The sequence below is a fragment of the Seriola aureovittata genome, chromosome 13 (genome assembly GCF_021018895.1).
Source record: "Seriola aureovittata isolate HTS-2021-v1 ecotype China chromosome 13, ASM2101889v1, whole genome shotgun sequence".
Lineage (NCBI taxonomy): Eukaryota > Metazoa > Chordata > Actinopteri > Carangiformes > Carangidae > Seriola > Seriola aureovittata.
Genome location: NC_079376.1, coordinates 4,042,196 through 4,063,534, shown reverse-complemented (window position 1 = coordinate 4,063,534; position 21,339 = coordinate 4,042,196). Strand labels below are relative to the sequence as shown.

Genomic DNA, 21,339 nt, shown 5'->3' with positions numbered 1-21,339 from the left:
GCGCTCGCAATTCATTCTGTTGAAATTAACCACGGCTGTCAAATCAAAAACACGGACGTGAGAGGAAGACGGCTTCACCTTGAGGTCCTCGGTGGAGGAATAGAGTCTTTAGAAGGCCATTGTCAGACTGTCAGGGTGTCGTCGCCCCCCCCACACCACCACCCGCCACCCATCTCCCGCCTGACCCCGCTGGATGAACTCATCACAGGCAGATATGAGGTGGGGTGATGAGGGCTGTGACACGGGGAGACTGAATGCACTGAATGTCTGTCTATTATCTGTCTGTCAACACAACAACGATTCAATCCTCATCTTGATTTTCATCCTCCTCTTTACATATTTATTATATATCATACTTTACATACAACACTCACCCTTTTTCTATAATGTTAATACTTTTTAGCACAATTAAGCTACTGAGAAGTATCGTTCTTTTATTGTAGGATTTTTGTCTAATTGTTTTATGTCATTTGTGATTTTGTCATTCGTTTGGATGCCACCATGTATTCCTGGTGTCCTCTTCTTGGGTGATGTGTACATAAAGTGATTTCATGTTGTTTCCATCACTGCCGGGATTTCTCCAAAACATCATGAATAGACTACAGATCATATTCTGCAGCAGCAGCAGCAGCATCCACCATGAGCGACACACGGAGGAAGAAGTCTGACTGACGGCTGATGTGTGCGCTGCACGAACATTAACAACCACAAGCATGTGGCACGAACAAAGAGAGGGACCCGGAGGATAACCATGTTAAAAATTAGGTGGCAATATAATGACATTAGGCACATCGCTCAGCTTAATTGGAGATAATGTGACTTGACTGTCAGCGCACAGATCTTTCAGAGCAAAATGAGTCTTTGTGGATTGTTAACATTGGGAATGCAACAACAGGTAAGAAATAAAAGGGTTAAAAGTTTTTTTTTCTCTTTTAGTGATGTGGATTATCTTGATGGGCACATTCAAATATATTCCATTCACCTCCGTTGTTTTGAGGAGGCAGAATAAGTCTCGGTGGCTAATACCTCAAACCCTCAGCGATCAAAACCAAAACTAGAGGAAAGTCTAAAAACTGGGGTGAACTGATTTTTAAGATAATGACTGAAGTTACTGCTTTAAAAAATACTTTAATATTGCCATTTTTTTGCAGTGTGCCGGGTCAGCAGAGGTTCTGACATTAAGACCGGGGTAAAGATGTTACCCCTGACCCCCCTGCAGCCCGGCCGTGTCACAGGCTTGTCTGTCACCCAGCACCCTGATTCTATAGAGAGTGACCTCTCTGTTCACCTCCCTCAAGGCCGACGGCGGCCACATGGTGATTGGCTAACTGGATTTTAGAAGAGCTCCAGGACGGGAGGGAGGGAGGGTGGAGGTGCAAGAGATAATGTCTAAATAAAGACACAGAGAAGAACGTATTTTTACTTTCATTCCATGGTCATTATGATTTAGGAATTTAAGGAAGTTGCACATGCTCCAAATAAGAGGAACAAGGTGGTGAAATCTTAACTCATACGGGAACAAAGTTGTAATTCACAGACATCAAAGCGATGAGGGACGGAGGGTGAGACACGAAGTATTTAATGGAAAGAGAAGGAGGGAAACGTCTTAATACGTCAGACTGATGTGAGCAGACAAAGGACAAAGTTAACCTACACCACCAAATATAACATCTTCTCTTTGGTTGGACACTTACTTACAGCACCATGATTGCCTATACTTTCAGCTTGGGTGGCCACAGTGGGAACTAAACCCACAGCGATGGCCGGTGCCAAGCTCAAAACCCGCTGCGCCACACGGAGCGGAAAATGTACAGGAATTTGTCCCGGTGGCTTGTTGACAACTTATAGTGTCACATCTCACACTGACACAACACAGTACAAGGCCAACGGGACCTCACATACTCTGCAGAGTCTTACCATGGAGCGTCAGCGACACATATCAATCTCTAATTATATATCAATCATCCCATAGGAGCATGTGTTGAAGCAGGGGAGCGCACAAAATGGCTACTGCTGCTCAGGGAAATAAAAGCGCCGCACAGGTTCAGTGTAGCGTGAGGAAATGACACTGATCGGGCTGACGTTAATATCTTAATACCACCTCAGTCGCCACAAAAACATGTATATTGTGCTTTTCAACTCGCCGCTGGTGAGTCGTTTGGCAGAGATCAGGGACACTCGGGGATCTGGGGGAGAAGTCGGAGATTTGGCGAACAGACGGAATAAATATCAAAGTGCTCCGACCGGTCAGTTTGGGATTAGACTTTATCATCAGCAAATATTCCTGCACACTAAACTAAACACGCTAAAAGTCATCGGGGAGCCACTGCAGTCCAAGTGGGAGCGTCCTGAGGGCTGGTGACAGGTGTGTGTGTGTGTGTGTGTGTGTGTGTGTGTGTGTGTGTGTGTGTGTGTGAGTGGGGACAGAGGGAGGGAGACAACTGCTGTTGGTCTGCTGGGAGCAGATGTTGTAGATCTCTGTAAACTGTTAATAGCTGCAGGATCTCATTACATTTAACCCTTTAAATGCCAAACCTCCACTGGGAGGGTGGGGGGTGGGGGGTGGGGAAGAAAGTGTCTCCCACTGCCTCGCTTCCAGCCTGACACACGTTTAACTCTGTTGATGTTAGAAGATGCAATTTCAAAGTAAAGTCATCACATTAAACTTTAAATTCAGTCTTTTCCCTCCTTTATTCTCACTGACATTATTACAGATGCTGAAGTTTCTACTGCAATTAATTACCTAATCCTAATACTAATCCCTGCTCTTACAGATAAACAACTGAAGACATGGGTAATACAATGCATCACCACTTAGTTCAGTACACTCATGGTCTGGTATGACCAGCTGCTTATGGTGGCAATTTCTTTTTGCCAATGTTAGCAAGCTTGAGGTAAATTTGTTCTGTAGCAGTCATAGCTGAGTCAGTAGACTCTTCTCTACTTGTGCTACCGTTACACTAAGGTTTAGCATTTAATTGTCATCTGAGGTTGCAGTGGGCAGCTGCAAAAGCCAGCGGTGCAGAAAAAAGCTACACAAACCAGGCTAACAGGAAGGGAGACGTTTGTTGTAGTGAAAGGGCAGACTTTAAATTGAAAGGGAAGCTTATGGAAACAAAAAATAAACCAAAAATCATACTGTCTGAAAGGGCTGCAGAGCCACATGAAAAGCTACAAGGGATTGGCCTTAAACTTTGATCAGAGTCGAAATGTCCTCATGTAGCTAATGTAATTGGTTTACAAAAATACTGCTCTTTAAAACAACATAACAATACACTGTAAGAAGTGATGCTCATCTGAGAGTACGTACGGAAAGTGGAAAGTTTTGAAGTAATGAAGTCGATGCTTAGAGGAAACTTTCCTCAAAACAACAGTTTCACTTTATTTACTGTGCAAGTTGGTCAAGTATGACTGTTAAATCTTAACAGGTAAATCCCCTCGTCCTCACTTTATGAAGGCAGAGCGCCGACTGAGAGGGAGAGAGTGTACGACGCAGGACAGACTGATCCCGGGAGGATTTACATCTCTGGACATAATTTTGGAATTTATATGTCATTAAGTTTAAGTTTATTTTGAACCAAAACACACGTTTTGACTGTTTGAATTCCAATGTTCTTACCGCACCGCGTTTGTCTTTTAATCCTACAGCTCGGGGCCATTAAACGAACACAAAAGTAAACCAAGCCCTATTACTTTAAGCAGTGCCATTCCACATGAGAGCCCAGTGTTTAGAGTGAATCCGATGACAAAACTGAGTACAACAGCTGTTTGCTGCACTGTGTTACTGTCAACACTGAGCTATCACGCAAGCACGCACGTATCTGTGTACCACTCTGATTTCAGCGCAGCAGTTTGAGCCTCTAAATATATTTCGGTCTGAATCCTGCTGGGCCCTGAGGCGTGTTTTCTGACCTTTATTTACCGTGAGAAGATTCACTGACCATGAGCGCTCTTTCAGCACTCCGCTTCACACTCTTCCACTTATAGAAATTCACACCGGGGACGATCGCAGCACTCGCAGCGATCTACTAATGGACACACAGCAGCTCCACTGGCCTAGCGGGGGATTAAGATGCCTTGCTAAAAGGCACGTTGAACATCGCTTCCTCCAGGCAGATTCTTTCGGAGCTGGTGTGAGGATTTGAATCTCTAAATCAGCGCGCTGCTCCTTTAACCTTTAGGCGTTAACAAGTCTGAGGCTAAATTCTCTCACCTTGATGCCTCCCATCCTCTGCTCTCCCTTGAACTCTTTGCCGTTCTTCAGCCAGTGGATGGTCGGCGTCGGGTTTCCGGCCGCGGCGCAGCGGAATTTGACAGTGTTGGCAGCAGGAACGGCCAGAAGCTTCTTGTCCATCCGATCGGGCCTGGTCCAATATGGAGCTTCTGTTGAGGGGGCGCACAAAAAACAGGGTCTCGTGTCAGTCATGGAAAAATCACTACTAAGATATAACATTTAACGGATGGGTGGATGGAAAGCAGCGCTGACAAGTCTCGAGTCATTTGAGACAAGTCCAAGTCAAGTCTTGAGTCCGTCAGAGCCGTTTGAGGCAAAACTTAAGTTACATCTTAGGTACAGTAACTCAAGAAAAGTGTACATCTCAAATCATTTGATACAAGTCAAGCATCAAGCCCTTTGAGACGGATCTCAAGTTAAGTCTAAAGACAGATCTAAAGTCATTCAAGACAAAGTCCCGTGTCTGTCTGAGCATGTCTTCAAGTCATATATCAAGTCATTTCAGATCAGTCCAAGTGACGTCTCAAGTCAAGTCTTTGAAACAGGTTGCAGGTCGAGTTTCAAGTCACCTGAGGTGAGTCTGGGTCTAATGTCAAATGTCATGTAATTTAAGTCTCGAGTCTATCAGCGTCAGTCCAGACCAAGTAACAACTCTTTGAAAGCAAAATCATACAAGATGCAAGACTTTCAGGTCTGAATCCAAACTGTTGAAATGACACAACATTAAAAACATTTCTCTTGAAAGCTTTTGTTAATAGTGTTTTCATAAAACTGACTGAAGGGTGGAGATTATTGCTTTCAAGACTTTAGGGAGTCACATCTCAGGTCGTCATTTCTTGTGACTGACCCGTCTGACTCTCCTTGCCAAGATGTGCTGAACCGATTCGTCCATAAGTTTTCCATTTTCTCAGATCATAGAAATTTGGGGAAAGACCCTCCAGGAATTCATAGTAACATGTTTTTGAAATTGCTAAAAGATGGCACAGATGGGACAACTTGTACCTCTGCCCTGTCTTCAAATTGGTCCATATTGTACGAGTTATGAACTGTGCCAGAACAGATGTGAGGTTGTGGTTTCACTGGAGGTCTTCCCTCAGCGCCTTGATGAACAACATACAGTACCTGGGCCATTTACAGAGACTATCATACCTATCATACTGGTAGAAGACACTACTGATACACTTTACATGGTTATAGTTATAAAGCTAAAAAAATATAAAAGCAGCTTTTGAAAAGAGATTCTGTGATGGTGTTCAGTAAAAAGAAGTTTGGACACATCCAGTAGTTTCTGCAGGATGTTTACTTGCTGCAGTCGGCATGAGACCTTTTACATTTTGGTCTTTCTCCCGTTTCCATCCCACCTCTCTGTCCGGAGAGATACAGTTAAGTTCAAGATGCGCAAACGGTGTAAAACACAGCTTGACAGACGCTGAAAGGACACAAAACGTGTGTGTGTGTGAAGCGTCGTGAGGGTCAAACAAAGCTTATCGTCTTCTTCTCTCCCCCCCTCCGCTAACAATGCAAGAGTTCATTTGAATCATCAGATCCTGAGAGTTTGGAAACCTGTCAGGGCGATTTATTGAGTTGTATTGAGAAGACGACGGACAAAGGGAGAGTAGCGAGTCAGAGAGGCCTATTGTTCCTGCTGTGTGGGTGTGGAGGGTGAGAGCACTGATGCATGGCTCACTCACTCTCTTTATATAGTGTGTGTGTGTGTGTGTGTGTGTGTGTGTGTGTGTGTGTGTGTGTGTGTGTGTGTGTGTGTGAGTGTGAGTGTGAGTGTGTGTTTCCCAGGACAAAAGCTGGGGAGGTGGCTGACCGGTCATCAGATGTCTCTTTTACTTTCTAAATGCAGGAGGAGAGAGAGAGGAGCTAATTACCATCTCAATATCTGAGGGTTGTCTGTATGTCTGTGTGCGCTCATGTGAGTGTGTGCTATCACACTAAAGAGTAACTCTCACTCTCCCGCACCACGTGGGCGGAGCTGATCTTAGCGGGACAGCTCAGGTGAGATGTCAATCACAGAAAATATAAATGTAATACCTGTCTGTGATTATCTCTGATCTTCCACGTGTGTGTGTGTGTGTGTGTGTGTGTGTGTGTGTGTGTGTCTGTTTATCATAATGTCTGAGCTGCTCTGATATATTTCTGACACACACTTCTGTGGCTCCTGCCATAAAACTTTGGCTTCGGCTTTACGCAGTAATTACAAGCAGGCCGAGAGAGGTTCAGTGATGAAAGACACAGACGTATCTTCTTAGAAAGCAAACAAACAAAACGTTGCTTCACTTCTATTGAACTAACTGTGTGTGTATGTGTGTGTGTGTGTGTGTGTGTGTGTGTGTGCGTGTGTGTGTGTGCGTCTTAACAAACTCTAATGGAGCAGCTGAACACTGCTCCCTGCTTGAGTTAGAGACTCCCCAGCTTGCAAAGACAAACACTCTCCACGTGCAACCACACACACATGCACGCACACACACACACACACACGCACATAACTGCTGCCACCTTAAAAGGGAAATATCTGTTAGATATCATTACTTCTCTCTGTCTGCGTCTCCTCTGTCTCGGCGTATTTGGAGCGACACTGCGCGCAGCGTGGGACAATCCTCCAAGGAGTCTGAACACATTGTTTTCTTGGCATCGTAATGAGCCACACACACACTCGGTCAAACAGAAACACACACTGAGTTTTTAAACAGTCTCTCTCCCAATGTGTGGTCCTCCTCCTCCTCCTCTTGCTGCTGCTGCTCCTGAACTCATGTGGGCTTGAAAACACCTTCCTCCTCCGGCTGATGATCCTTCAGCCACCATGACGTTTCTCACCCAAAATAGACACCTGCGTGGATTCAGCTTGAGCTGGGGGCGCTCGCCATGGTTTTGTCCCAAAAACACACAGACACTGGGGTTTACCCGCTGACCATTAGCTGCTAAGTGCTAACTGCTCTGTTTCTGCACGAGATCACCTGTCAGTAAAACAGAGTGGGCAGAGCTGTGATGTCTTCTTTTTGGATTTTCTGGCAGTGAAGTGTCTGAAGGTGGTGCTAGTTTTTTGGTTTCTTTTTGTCTGCACAGGGACATTGGAAAGTGCTCCACATTCCTGTCCCGTGCAGAAGGACCTCCCTCAGTTTTTGAGGGAATATAGCTAAGGCTAATCCATTCTTTTACAATATTTTTGTAAAAGCAGCAGATTAATATGAACAAATTTTAACCATTTTTTTAACCTGTGAATCCAGTTTGTTGGTTTTTTTTCTGCAGCTTGCAATTGTGAAAGCACAGAATATGTTTCAGGTAATCAATAAAAATGGGATAATAATGCAGAGAACAAAAACCAGGATCAAAGTTCAAAGTTATTACAGAAACAAGAAATAGTTTGGACTGCAAAGTGAATATAATATTGCTTTAACAGTGTGATTTGTTGGCTCTGTGGATTCTGAACAGCTCACTTCAGGAAGCTGATACCGGCACTTTCCACTCTAAGAAGAAGTAAAAATTTCAGCCTTTTCCAGTTCAGCAACAGCAGTCGATATTTTGATTTGAGAGTGTTTTTGATTTACTGTGGAGTCCTGCTCTATATGCTCAGAAACACACAGGAATCCCATCCCGTGTCTAATTGGCTGGATGGTATTTCCTCAGCAGAGGGGAGTGGGATTCTAAGAGGAGGAGGAGGAGGAGGAGGAGGAGGTGGGGGCCCAGAGCAGATACCCCCTAAACCTCCGCAGGGACGGGGTCAGCAGATAATGCTGCCCTGCGTGCAGCCACTAGAGTGGAAAGTGGTTTACTGTAACATACTCTCTCCGCTCTGCAGTTACAGAGCCGTGCATGTCCTCCTGTCGGCTGCAGAGGTTAACCGAGGGGGGGGCGGGCGGGGGGTCGCTCCGGGAGCCTAAAAATACACGGCCGTATTCCTGCTCGGCTGTTTGTTTGGTTTCCGTTCGATAACAGACTCCAAAGCGCGGCTGCAGAAATCACTGACAGGGAGAGGTCAGTCATTGGGCGGAGTTATGTCTCATTCACACGCACAGAAGCTGTCACGCCTCCAAACACACACGCATTGGTATGTTTACTGGGAAACTGGATTCCATTACAGCTCCCAGTTCGCTCATCAAAGCTGTGATCAGTAGCACAGTCTGAGGCATGATCCGAGCTCAAACACTGAAGTCAGCATACACAACAACACCTGCTGCTACTTAAAGGTTCTGTATGTAACACTGAGGAAACCCTAGTTATTAATGACACTGCTTCAGTGAAGTGCAGCGGCGTGCACGCTCTGACTGTAGGTTTGCAGAGCGAGCATCCTGGGCGTCGGCCAAAACAGTGACTGAATGTGACTGACTGGCACCAGGTTGATAGATGAGGCAACTCCACTTATTTTAGTTTGTTTATAACTACATTTGAGACTACAGAGTAAATCTGCCTCAGCAGCGCTGGCACAACATCAATGAAGTGTGCAGATACGCTCTGCGAAGCTAACAGCTAACCGTTTTTAAAAACTGAGGGTGACATCGTTACCAGCTTGCCAGCTAGCAAAATATAAGCTAAAGATGTTGAACTAGTCCATTCTCATTGCATGATACACTGACTGCATTTATATGCTATGTCAGTTAGCTAGCTAGCCAGCTTCATTAAACACTGTTTGTTTAGCTTTTACCAAGCAATGCTAGCAGTGCAAAATGTCCTGGATGATAACGCTAACAGTTAGCATACTAGACAGAATATTATAATTAAGATGTGTTGCCACTCTTCATTATTGACATTTTGTATTGTTTTATATTGTTTCTCCACTGAATGGGTCGAGTGGGGTGAGACAGCGATAATCCTAAACTATCATCAGTTATTACCAGATGACAGGAGTGGGATGAGTAGCATTAGACTGGAGATAATGCACATTAAATAGGGTATCTCAAAATTGTGACTAATTTCAGTGAAATTCGGTGGAAAGTTTGGCAAAGGGCCAAATCACAAAACAACATTAGTTTTTGGTAAAGCTCCAGGACCTTCTTTTCTTTTTCCATATTTTCTAATGAACTACTAAACTTGAAAGACAGAAGTCTGGCACAAGCACTGCGTGATTGTCACTGTGTGTATATTGATCCAGATCCAGATACATTAACATTTTCTAAATACTTCTGTTATTAAAATAACAGGTTGAGAGGATTGGCTTGCATTTTCTTTTTATTTGGACTAGGTATTACCGTTACACACACACACACACACACACACACACACACCCCTGCAGCGCTCTGTTCACTTTTCCTCTGACTTCTGGCTCTGTGTTGCAGGTCGGAGGAGCGTGACTGTGGCTCTCTATCGGCCCAACTTTAGTGCAACAGCAATTAGCTGGAGCAGGACACGCTGCAGCGCTGATCGCCACAGCACAAGGCCCTTCAGCGCTCAGACACCGATCTGGGGAAAAGGAGGAGGAGAGGAGGGGGGGCATCTAATTGTGTAATTGTATAATTTGCCCTCGCTGACGCCTGCGAGCACATAGGCAGATTTCATTACAGATTACACTGGGGCTCTTTGAAGGCGCGCTGCCCCGGAGGGCCTGCAGGGACTCTAGGCAAACAGAGTCAGAGGAATGGCGGCTGCGGAGCAGCGTAGCGTGGCCCGGCGTCCGGCTCTCTGCTCTCCTGCCAGGGTAAACAAGGAGGCTGCATAGCTCAGGAGCACAGCACAGCACAGATTAGGCTCTGTTAACATTCCTCGCTTTCGACACACACACACACACACACACACACACACACACACACACACACACACACACACACACACACACACACACACACACACTGCCCTTTCACTTCACACAGCCTCCGAGTGTGTACGCCACTTTCCACACTGCAAAAAGTACTCACTTTAATAAATCATATTCATCGTGTGAGGGCGGATGACGGTTTCATCTCGGACCTTTTTATTTGCTCGTCTGTCAGACTCCAACACAGCTGATTGGTTCTGGTCTTGAAACTATAGAAAGTGTTGCATCACGGAGCACAGAGTGGTCCAAGCGGGGGAACTACTGCACAGTTACAAGTCAAAACAGGTGAAATATTTTTTACTGACAAATGCAAATGAGGAATGCATCACACATAAGTGAATCTATTGCTCTTTTACTGATGCGTTGTTTAAAGTATTTCACTTTTCCACAGTTCTGTTCTAAATATTTCAAGATGACACCTTGATTCAAGAACATTCATTCATTCATTTCAGTTCAACACTTCATTTGCAATTTTATTATTATTATTATTATTATTATTATTATTATTATTACATCTATAGTTGTAGTCAGGCCTTTTAAACATTTTGTGCAGTTTATTTTGCATATCTGATGTGTGATTTATATGAATACAGGATGGCCTTTCTGGGGTTGGGAGATTTGACTTGTTTGCTGATGTTATTATCAGTAACCAGTTTCAATTTCAACTCCTTCAGCCCGTTTGGTTTCCTTTCTGCTGCCTTTCAGAACAGAAATGCCACATGTTGACCTCACAGTTTGGTTCCTTTCTGTGAAAGTCCGCGTCTATTCACTCTCAACCTTTACCTGCTCACTCGGTGCAGGTGCCCGAGATTTAAGTGCAAACTGCACAGCTGACCAGTCTTTCTCCTCTAATAAAAAAAAATTGAAACACAAAATCTGGTGTCAATCTCTCAATCTGGTCGATAGCATCATTTATACGCTGCGTCGTCTCCGCAGGAATTACTGTGGCTGCTGGGCGGGCGCAGATCTTCTCTGCCTCTCCCCAGAGGGCCTTTGGAGACAGCTGAGCGCGTTCTGGAGGTGGTGGAGAATGAGCTCATGACTGCAGCAGCTTGTCTGTCTTTCTCTCTGTCTGTTTGTCTCTCCTCTGAGAACAGTCAGCTGTGGCCAGCAGCATCATTTCAACTGGCAGCTCCAGCGACGGCTCCGAGTGACTCAACTCTTCAAATCTTCTCTTTTCTCTCCGCTCGCCCTGCGACTCTCTCCGTCTGCCTGTCAGTCAGCAAATGTTTTCTACTCCCTCTCCCTCATTAATCGCCTGACTCTTTCACCGTCTCCACATCTCAGTTATTGTCCTCTCTGCGTGTGGATGCGGATGCTCTTCCGCTCACCGACGGGGACTCTCCGTCTGGCTGTGTGGCTCGTCACATGGCTCCTTCCTGCTACAGCCGGCTAATTAGCGGTGGCTTAGCGGACATTAAGCAGCGATAGGGGTTTAGCGTTTCTGGGCTAATCCCTCTCCTTTTGGCCAGGAAATCGGAGCCTCGTATGTCATGAGGTAGACTTACATCCAGAGATTAAGTCTGGCAGTCTGAGGCTATTTACTGGCATTCAGGATGTCTGCAGTAAGCCGCTGCCGCTTTTGCCACTTTGGCCTGTTTAGAAAACACTCCAGGCTTTCACCAAGAAGTAAAGCTGCACATTCAACACACATTCAGGTTTTACATTGCAGGCGTTAAGCTTATCCAGAACGACTTACAGTACAAAGACAGCAACAGGAAGCTTTTTTACTGCTTTTTTTTTTTCCCCCCTATAATCTCTCTGGATAAGAGCGTCAGCTAAGTGCCTTAAGAAAAAGGCAAATATGAATACGGGGCAAGATTACATTTTTAATTCTGCGGCATCTGAAGTGAGCAGAATGAAGAGATTAAATGTTGAAAGTGATATCACCAAAACAAGAGACATTAGCAGAGACTCCTGCGTTTATTAAATGACTGAGCACTTGAACCATTGAGTGCTACGTCAGGAAGTTTCACAGCGGTAAAATGAGAAAATGAGAAGTGATTACTTGACTTGTAGCCGAGACTTTACAGTTATTTTTTATTCCAAGCACCAGCTTTACCAACAGTTGTTGCATGTTTTTGACAGTCTGTTGTTGTCAGAGCTCTTTTTGCATTCTGTCATCAGCATCTGGCTCCGAACAGCTTAATGTGATGTCCCTACTAAAAGCACGTTTTAAGATATCTGCGGGGCATTTTTACCTTTATTTTGATAGTGACAGGAACTGAGGGGAAGAGTGAAATAGGGTGTGATATGCAACCAAGGTCCCTGGACCGACTGAAACTGGGCCTGCATCTTAAAACACCCAGATCACCAGAACAACAACAAGCTCGATGTTTGATCAAAGATATTGTAAGATGAGGTTTATTTATGATAACATTTATGTTGTACTTAACCTCAGGTTTACTGAGAGAATTTGAATAATTGCAGTAATGGTAACTACAGTACATACATAATGTATTCTGTTCCTTAATTTAGATTCTAAACTACATTATCTTTCCTGTGAGGTTAGTGATGGTTAAGATCGGTGGACTGACATGATCTAAGGCAGTGACGGTTGTCGGTGTTCATTTGTCCGACTGTGGAAGCGGAACTTAAAGTGGATCACGTTAGCCGGATGAAGCCGTCTCCTTGTTGCTCTCCCCACGACCCAAACGTAGATTGATTCAGTGAGAACTAAGTTTATAGTTCACGCTAAGAGTAACAAGCGTTGGTTTTCAACAGTATGTCTGAGAGTATGTTTTTCATATAAGCTGTTGCAGTTGATTCTGGGCTCGTTGCGTTTCCCTTTCTGTGGGATTTTATTTTGTAGGATGATTTCTTTGTCCTTGAGAAAGCCATTAGCTGTAAGTACTCTCGCACAATTCTAGTTATGAGAATCGGTCTTTGTTGTGTGCTAGCCCATCTTGTCAAATATCTGTCTCTTGAAATGTAATGATTGTAGCTGGATGACAAGAGCCGGGGTGAAACATTAATGGGGCATTTGTGCTGTTTTAGTAGTCTCAGTATTTTTTTTACTAGTGTGCGTCGATACTTGATTTGGTCGGAGCTTTGTAGTGACGTTTACAAAGGGCCTTTGATTTCGGCTTGGCGTCCGCCTGTCACTCCGTCACAGAAACAGTTCCACATTTCGCTTCTGGCAGCAATCCTGTTGAGCAGTTAAGGTTCTGGGATTTAGTTCAAGATATCATGGGCTGTTTGACACTGCTGGCATGTTTCTGGCAGTTTTTCCAGTTTTGCACTAACGGCTGCAATCCACTGTCAAGATGTAGACTTGTCTAATCGGATCTTTCTTCTTTGAACTGTTGTGAACTGTCAAAGTATGCAAATGGTTATATAATTCACTGGAAAGTTTAGTGTTTATCAATTGTATCAACTTAAATCTATCCATACATCTATCTCTTTCTTCCTGTTAGTTTCCCAGCTTCCCGGTCTGGCTTCCTGTTGTCTCCCTCACTTCACTTCTATCCCGTCACCTCTTCCTCTTTCACCGTATTTCCATCATTTCATGTCTGTTATTTTTCTCGTCTGCCTTTGACTGTCTGCGCCTCACCCTCCGCTGTCTCCCTCCGTACGATACAACAAAGGCGGCACAGTGTGGCGTCTGGCTGGTCGAGAGCCCGCCGAGGGGTGGAGACGCTCTCTGTCTCTCTGGAGTCATGCTAGCTGACAGAACAGAGCGTGTAAAGTGTGCGCAGCCAGCAGAAGCCATCTCTCATTGTTCTTTGTTCACCTGCACCTGAACTCCGCGTGTCTCCGATTGCCAACGCAGCTCTCATCACAACAGAGCGCCGAGAGGGGTGCTACCCCGCCGGAGAACCACCGGCTTTTGATGTGTGTGACGGCGGCGTTTAGTTTTTAGCTCTAGGGAGAAGCTTTAATGTGAGCACAGGAAGACACAAGAGCCATATAATTCCAATCACAGATATGAAACTCAGATTGTGCTCGTGTAAGTCTATCAGCTGCATAAATCCAATAGTTGTCACAAAGTTGCCTGTGAAAGCAACTTCCTTGTGGCTCCTACAAACAACATTTTTTATCACGACAAGTGAAATGAGCCCAAACTCTAAAATGCAGATTAAATGTTGACAACATAAATAATGCGTGGAGACCACAAACACTGGGGTGCACTTTTCACTTGCTTATCAAGTTTTGCTAATAATCCAGGGTTGGCGGCAGAAAGTAACTGGAAGACATTAAGACTTAATGAAGAATCAGATGGTCTGTAATCTTTGCAATAACCATGTGGAGGCAAGTATCATGATTTGTTTGGAAAAAAACGATTTACACCGTCCATTTATGTTTATAATTTTTTAAAATTAAATAGCAGTCAGGTAATCAAACTAAGTTACATTTATATTAAATGCCTGCTTGAGGAATTTTCTAACTTTGTTCAATTAATTTATACTGCACTTGATTCCTGCTGGGTGCCATTGCTTTGTCACTTCATACTAACTAATTATGGTCTCCAATAAAAGACAAAATAAATCTGTATCTGACATTTTAAGTAAGCGTTGGGGTTATGGTTCGTTCAGTCGATGGATCCATATCTATACCTTTACAGCTTTTAATATTAATACGTCCCATATAGGAATAAAAATCTTTTCTTTTGCAATCGAAGGGAAATAAAGTTGCAAAACAATATACAGTAACATTTAAACAAAGCTGTGTCTTCTTAACCCAGACCCATTAGCAGCAGTTAACACCTTCCAGCAGTGTGTGTGTGGCAGGTGCGGCTCGTTAAGCTCAACGACGTGGTTCATGCTGCCTTCACAGAACTCAGGTTGTGTTTTTGACAGGACACATTAATGCCTGGTGTTTTATGTGATAGGAATACTGTTAATATGTGACTGGAGGGTGCTTTGTTCTTCTCTTTGTGATTCTACTGACACGTTCAGGAGAAACAAAGGTGGTAAAATCTCTGAAAATGTCTATTGATGAGGATAAACAATGGAACTTTTAGGCATCTTTCCAAGTTAGAGACAGAGCTACAACCATAGTGAGGGCTGGTGAAATGGCATTTTCAATAAACCCATCCTTTCTTTTCTTTGTTGTATCTCCTTCATTCATTCATTCATTCATTCATTAATTCACAAAAGGTCACACAAGGTTGTTTATCATGATCTGAAAACGCTGGCTCCAAAACACCACTTAACTAAAAGCAAATGACAGTGTTTAACCTTTGTGGTGTGGTTAAAAAAAAGGATAATTAAGAATTCACCATTTGCATTACCTGCATCTTCTGGATCTTCATCATAGTCTTCATCATCACCAGACGACAGAGAATCTTAAAAGAAAGACAAATACAGTGTAATTAATATTAAACATCTTATTTTGCATCTGCCCTCATTCGTCTGAAGCAACTTCTTCTATGTAATAAAATCTCTATATTCCTCAGACTACTTGAACCGTGTCAGCCATCAGATAAGTCAAAAAATACATCTGGAAAGTTTGTACCACATCATTTATTTTGTGCAAGAGTAAAACTAAAGAGAGTGCGGGAAAAAAAACAAAGAAAATAAATTAAAAATAAAAGCAGGAATTCTGTGCATGTTAAATGCCCAGTGGAGATTAAATGGTGTGTGTTCAAAAACAAGTATGATTAGACAAATGTACACACACATACACATGTATGCATGAATGCATGTTAAAACTGACTCTGCTCATTGAGAAACTCATGAATGAGTCCACAGTTCTCTGTAGCGTGGCAGCTCTCTCAGATATTACAACCCAAACATTTCCACAGACGGTACAAATGAGAGGGTCATTAGTGCTGCTGCTGCGACACGCTCGTGTGAGTGTGTGTGAGTGCACATGTGGGGATACACACACACACAGACACACAGAGACACATACAAAAACAACTGTTTCTAGCCATATCTTTGCAACGCGCGCTGACGCTAACTCTTGCTAACAGTTAGCGTGTCAGATGACATCTAATTACTTCTCGGCCACAGATACGACTGTTTAGATTTGCTGTATCACACATTTTCGCGGCTGCTCTGTAATTATTTTCAATCTGACCTTGAAGTTTTCTGGTTCAGTTCCACAGGTCTTGTTAATGAAAGCCAGCTGTTACCTTGACAACCCCAGCGAGCTAAAACTGCTCCTGAAACTCCTGACTAGCAGGTTTTTTTTTTTCTATTATCCGACACCTCAGTCCATGACAACACTCTACTATTGTGTTGCAGCTCAGCAGAAAGAAGGCAGTTTGACACACATTACAGTCTGGATGAGCTCTGAATTTTAATTATTGTTAACAAACATGCTCACAATAACAATACTAAGATGTTAATGTTTAGTCTGTATAATGTTAATGTCAACTGTCTTAGCATGCTAACATGCTCACGATAACAATGCTAACATGATGTTTAGTCTGTATAATGTTAATGTCAACTGTCTTAGCATGCTAACATGCTCACAATAACAATGCTAACATGCTAACTGTCTTTACTTAAACCTGATCTAAGCTGAATTTGCCCACGGCCAATTCTCCAAAACACACTGAGGAATTTGTGTTGCATCTGCAAAGTCTCCAAACAGAGAAGTTGTTCATTTTCATTCACTTCAGCATGCAGATAACTTCTTTCATCTCCTCACATTACAGCTTCTTGTTTCCAACACGTGTACCGTGTGTGTGTGTGTCTGTGTGTGTGTACAATATGATCTGGCTGCTTTCCGCTGTCTGGACGCCGTCCAGGTGCTAAATCTGATACTGCTCCTAAATATCTGACACCTTACTCAAATATTTGAGGAAAAACACAATAGTCCGTGTGTGTTTTAGATGGAGCTGAGGCTGTGTTTAGAGTAGAGGGAGGAGAACGGGCGGTTTCGGCAGGGGGGAGAACAGGATATTGCCGCCACATACTGTAAAAATTCTGACTTTATAGGAAATTTAAACATGTACATGAGTGTTAAAATGATATGAAAATGTCTGACAACAGGCTGCGATGAATTCGCTTCCCGTGTGGTTTTTACTCATGAAACATGCTGAGCTGAGCTGGAAGCAGAAGCAGTTCTCGCACCTCAATTTTTGCACTTGTTTAAAGAAAACAAAATCCGATTTCACAAGCTGAGCACGACTTGGAGAGATGGATGGTTTGTTCATTTTAAATTATAAAGTGGTGTGGGGAGTGCGTTGTGTGAATGTGTCCTCCTGCAGACTGGAGCTGATATGTGGGTCCATGAGGAGAGGCTGTCCATGTCTGATCAGTACTGGAAAAGGCCATTTTCTTCCCGGCTTGCAGCCAAACACATGCATCTGTGTGTGTGTGTGTGTGTGTGTGTGTGTGTGTGTGTGTGTGTGTGTGTGAGGAGGACGGGGGGTGGGTTGAGAGCGGGTGAACTCTCTCATTTCTTGCCACCCCATCTGTTTTCAATGATGAAATGTTTTGCGCTAATTGCTTTCTAATTAGTTGTCAATAACAGTTTCAGCTGGTGTCCATGAGTTTTACGGGAAAAGCCGCCCGACTGTTAAGCTACTGCCCCCCTCCCCTTCTGCCCCCCCCACCCCCAAACAGCTCCACCCCCGCCCCTCCTACATTCCTATTAGAGCTCATTGTGCATCACACACTTGTTGAAAACGTTCCCTCATATGATAATTAATTTCACCTTCGACTGCGCATCAGCAGGAGGAATCTGTGTGAAACCTGGCCGGGTGTCAGCCGGTGAACATATACCGGTATGATGCTGTTTGTGTGTGTGTGTGTGTGTGTGTGTGTGTGTGTTGTGTGTGTGTGTGTGTGTGTGTGTGTGTGTGTGTGTGTGAGGAGGACGGGGGGTGGGTTGAGAGCGGGTGAACTCTCTCATTTCTTGCCACCCCATCTGTTTTCAATGATGAAATGTTTTGCGCTAATTGCTTTCTAATTAGTTGTCAATAACAGTTTCAGCTGGTGTCCATGAGTTTTACGGGAAAAGCCGCCCGACTGTTAAGCTACTGCCCCCCTCCCCTTCTGCCCCCCCCACCCCCAAACAGCTCCACCCCCGCCCCTCCTACATTCCTATTAGAGCTCATTGTGCATCACACACTTGTTGAAAACGTTCCCTCATATGATAATTAATTTCACCTTCGACTGCGCATCAGCAGGAGGAATCTGTGTGAAACCTGGCCGGGTGTCAGCCGGTGAACATATACCGGTATGATGCTGTTTGTGTGTGTGTGTGTGTGTGTGTGTGTGTGTGTTGTGTGTGTGTGTGTGTGTGTGTGTGTGTGTGTGTGTGTGAGGAGGACGGGGGGTGGGTTGAGAGCGGGTGAACTCTCTCATTTCTTGCCACCCCATCTGTTTTCAATGATGAAATGTTTTGCGCTAATTGCTTTCTAATTAGTTGTCAATAACAGTTTCAGCTGGTGTCCATGAGTTTTACGGGAAAAGCCGCCCGACTGTTAAGCTACTGCCCCCCTCCCCTTCTGCCCCCCCCACCCCCAAACAGCTCCACCCCCGCCCCTCCTACATTCCTATTAGAGCTCATTGTGCATCACACACTTGTTGAAAACGTTCCCTCATATGATAATTAATTTCACCTTCGACTGCGCATCAGCAGGAGGAATCTGTGTGAAACCTGGCCGGGTGTCAGCCGGTGAACATATACCGGTATGATGCTGTTTGTGTGTGTGTGTGTGTGTGTGTGTGTGTGTGTGTGTGTGTGTGTGTGTGTGTGTGTGTGTGTATATGTGTGTGTGTGTGTGTGTGTGTGTGCATGTAGCTAACAGGGAGCTGAAGCCGAGCAGAAGGAAGGAATAATAGAACTTTCCTCCCGAGCTAAGTGTTCATTGTTTTCTTCTGAAATGCTGTCATGTTGAGACGTCACTGCTGTAACTGCTCAACCGTGTTTACTGATAGGAAATACTTTGATTCTCGGTTGTCTGTCAGACGGACTGAAAAACTATAAGGCAGGTCAGTTTGCGGAGAGCTCCACAGCGTGCAGCCAAAGAGTCGGTTTCCACTCGAGCTCTCGTAGTGACTCAAGTGGCTTTAAAATGAGTATGTCCCAGATTTAAAGGGCACCGTCACTGAAAATATGATTCGTATCTCTTACACTTTTACACTTGCATCCTGCAGCATGCAACAAAGCATTTAATCTATGGTGAATTCAGCAGCATACTGGTGCAAAGGCGCATCGCTGCAGAGGAAACAGTGACTTTGCTTTTGTTGGAAATGCAGTGTTTGCTGACTTTTACTGGCTTGTGACGCCTTAATCTGAAGTAATTTCCACGTACATGACACCTGATCAAAGGTTATGGTTGTTAGAGTAGAGTGACGTTAGTTGTGAACACAGCAACTTCCTCTCACCTGTCACCCTGATGGTGTAGTTGCTGAGCAGCGTGTTGCTGTGGGCGAGCCGGCACGAGTAGACGCCCGAGTCCTCGTACGACACGTTGATGATGCGCAACATCCTCTGACCCAGCCGTGTCCGGTTGCTCGGCGCCAATCCTATGCCGTCTTTGAACCAGACGACGGGCTCTGAGTGGTCTTCCAGGTCACATGACATTTCCAGTGTGTCCCCCATGCCCAGAACATAGTCCTCCAGGAAGGCTGTCTCGCTGGACACAGAGTCTGCACACAAAGAGAAAGAAATAGTGGTTCATGAGAAAAGAACTTAATGAATGATTTTAAATCTGTGTTCAGATTTTGACCACATCTTTGAATACATCTTAATTCAAATGCTTTACGTCACAATGGATGAAATATACAGATAAATTATGGGAATAAATCAAGTAATAATGCCAAATATTCTCTCATCTTGCTTCTCACATGTGAAGACTTGCATCTTTATATCTGTATGATGAGATACTTTGACTTAGAGATTATATTTTATGAAGTAAATGATTGATAAATGAATTAAACAACAGAGTAATCAACAATGAAATTGAGTGTTTGTAGCAGCCTGTTAAATACACATTATAATAATTACTGTAGAAAAACTCCCCACAGGTATAGATTGTATTATCATAATAAATAAGAGTTTAATATTTTGTTTAAACACCCTCTTCCCTTTTCCTCCATGTTGTTAAGAGTCATAGATATTTCTCAGTTAACCACCGACCCACTGGCGAGCTATCGGCTAATCTGCCTCTGGAAGACTTTTTATTCCAGCATGTAGAAGACGACAGATCTGGGCTGTGTGGGAATGGACACCTCCTCCCCCTTCAACCTTCCCTGTCAAACACCAGCTCATTTACTCCAGGAGCTCCGTGTGCCAGCTTGGTCAGAGACAGGGAAAAATCAACATGTTTACTGGCTCCACTAAGGATGCCGGCCTCCGCTGAGGACGGAGGAAAGATGGAAGGACACGTCTGGATATATATAAACACTGGGTCCCCTTGTGTCTCCGCCCGTCCCTCCATCAGAGGTGTCTTCTCATCCCGACCTCAATTACACATCACTGCCATCAGGGAGAAACACACACACACACACAACCTCATGCACACTCTGGTCGGTCTGGCAACCATTCAGAAGAAGGACACACACAAGGACACTTATGAGCACACAACTGCCTGCATACTTTCACATATGCAGGAGTGTAGCTGAAGCCTTTGAACGAGCTGCTCGGGCAACAGAGTACACAACACGCGCTTGTTCGCACGCACAAACGCACACCCACCCACCCATGGGAAACACTGAATGAGGTGTGTTAAGAGCGTGATTTATGATGGCAAACACACCCACTGCTGACCCGCTGAGAGGGCAGCAGCGTTACGGAGGCTCGCTGACAGGCAGCGAACGTGAACGCAGCTCCCTCTTTCTCGCAGAAAGCCTCGAACTGAGATTAGAAAATTGGAGTTGAGAGGCAAAGTTGAAAATCAGCGGCAGCCCAGACGAGACAATCTTCACGGGGAATACATAATAGGTGATCTAAATTATAGATGCGTTCTTTCAGTGTGAGGCAGGCTGTCGGTGCAGACGAACACCAGCCGGGGAGACGAACGCAGCCCTCGCAGACAGACGGAGCTGCTGCTTATGCGGGTGAACCGGCAGGTAACGTCGCCAAAAGTCCCTCTGCGACATGTCTGCATGTCTGCTCATCATCAAAACCCAAAATCCTGAACTACTCTTCAGGTAAAGAAAATACTCCCTCGCACCAGTGATGAAAATCCCCAAACATGGAGATACTAAAATAATGAAATAATGAATGAATAATGAATGCTTAAGTCAATGGGTTCTGCATGCTACATGTGTGCAGTGAAATACACATGTGAGCAAGAAAGTAACTCAGGCCTGAAAGGGTTTTTCTTAAATAAAGTGAACTGAATAGATGAGTTGTGAATTGTTTTCTCTGTCTTATTACACCCATTAAAACTAGTGGAGATGTTAAATCAATAATGTGCTTAACGTGGCTGTGTAGCCTC

The 21,339-nt window shown here is 44.3% G+C and overlaps 1 protein-coding gene across 6 annotated transcripts in view; it reads right to left on the bottom strand.

Annotated features, from left to right (window-relative positions):
• The window catches only part of fgfr3 (fibroblast growth factor receptor 3), an 81,756-nt gene that overhangs the window by 32,890 nt on the left and 27,527 nt on the right, over positions 1-21,339 (bottom strand). For 4 of the 6 annotated variants that reach the window (XM_056393077.1, XM_056393079.1, XM_056393076.1 and 1 more), the window contains exons 3-5: positions 19,283-19,546; positions 15,214-15,279; positions 4,214-4,383 (exon numbers count right to left, since the gene is read on the bottom strand). In XM_056393077.1, coding sequence (XP_056249052.1) covers positions 4,214-4,383; positions 15,214-15,279; positions 19,283-19,546 — 500 coding nt within the window. The remainder of the gene's footprint in view (positions 1-4,213; positions 4,384-15,213; positions 15,280-19,282; positions 19,547-21,339) is intronic. The other 2 variants (XM_056393082.1, XM_056393081.1) reach the window with 1 other exon arrangement.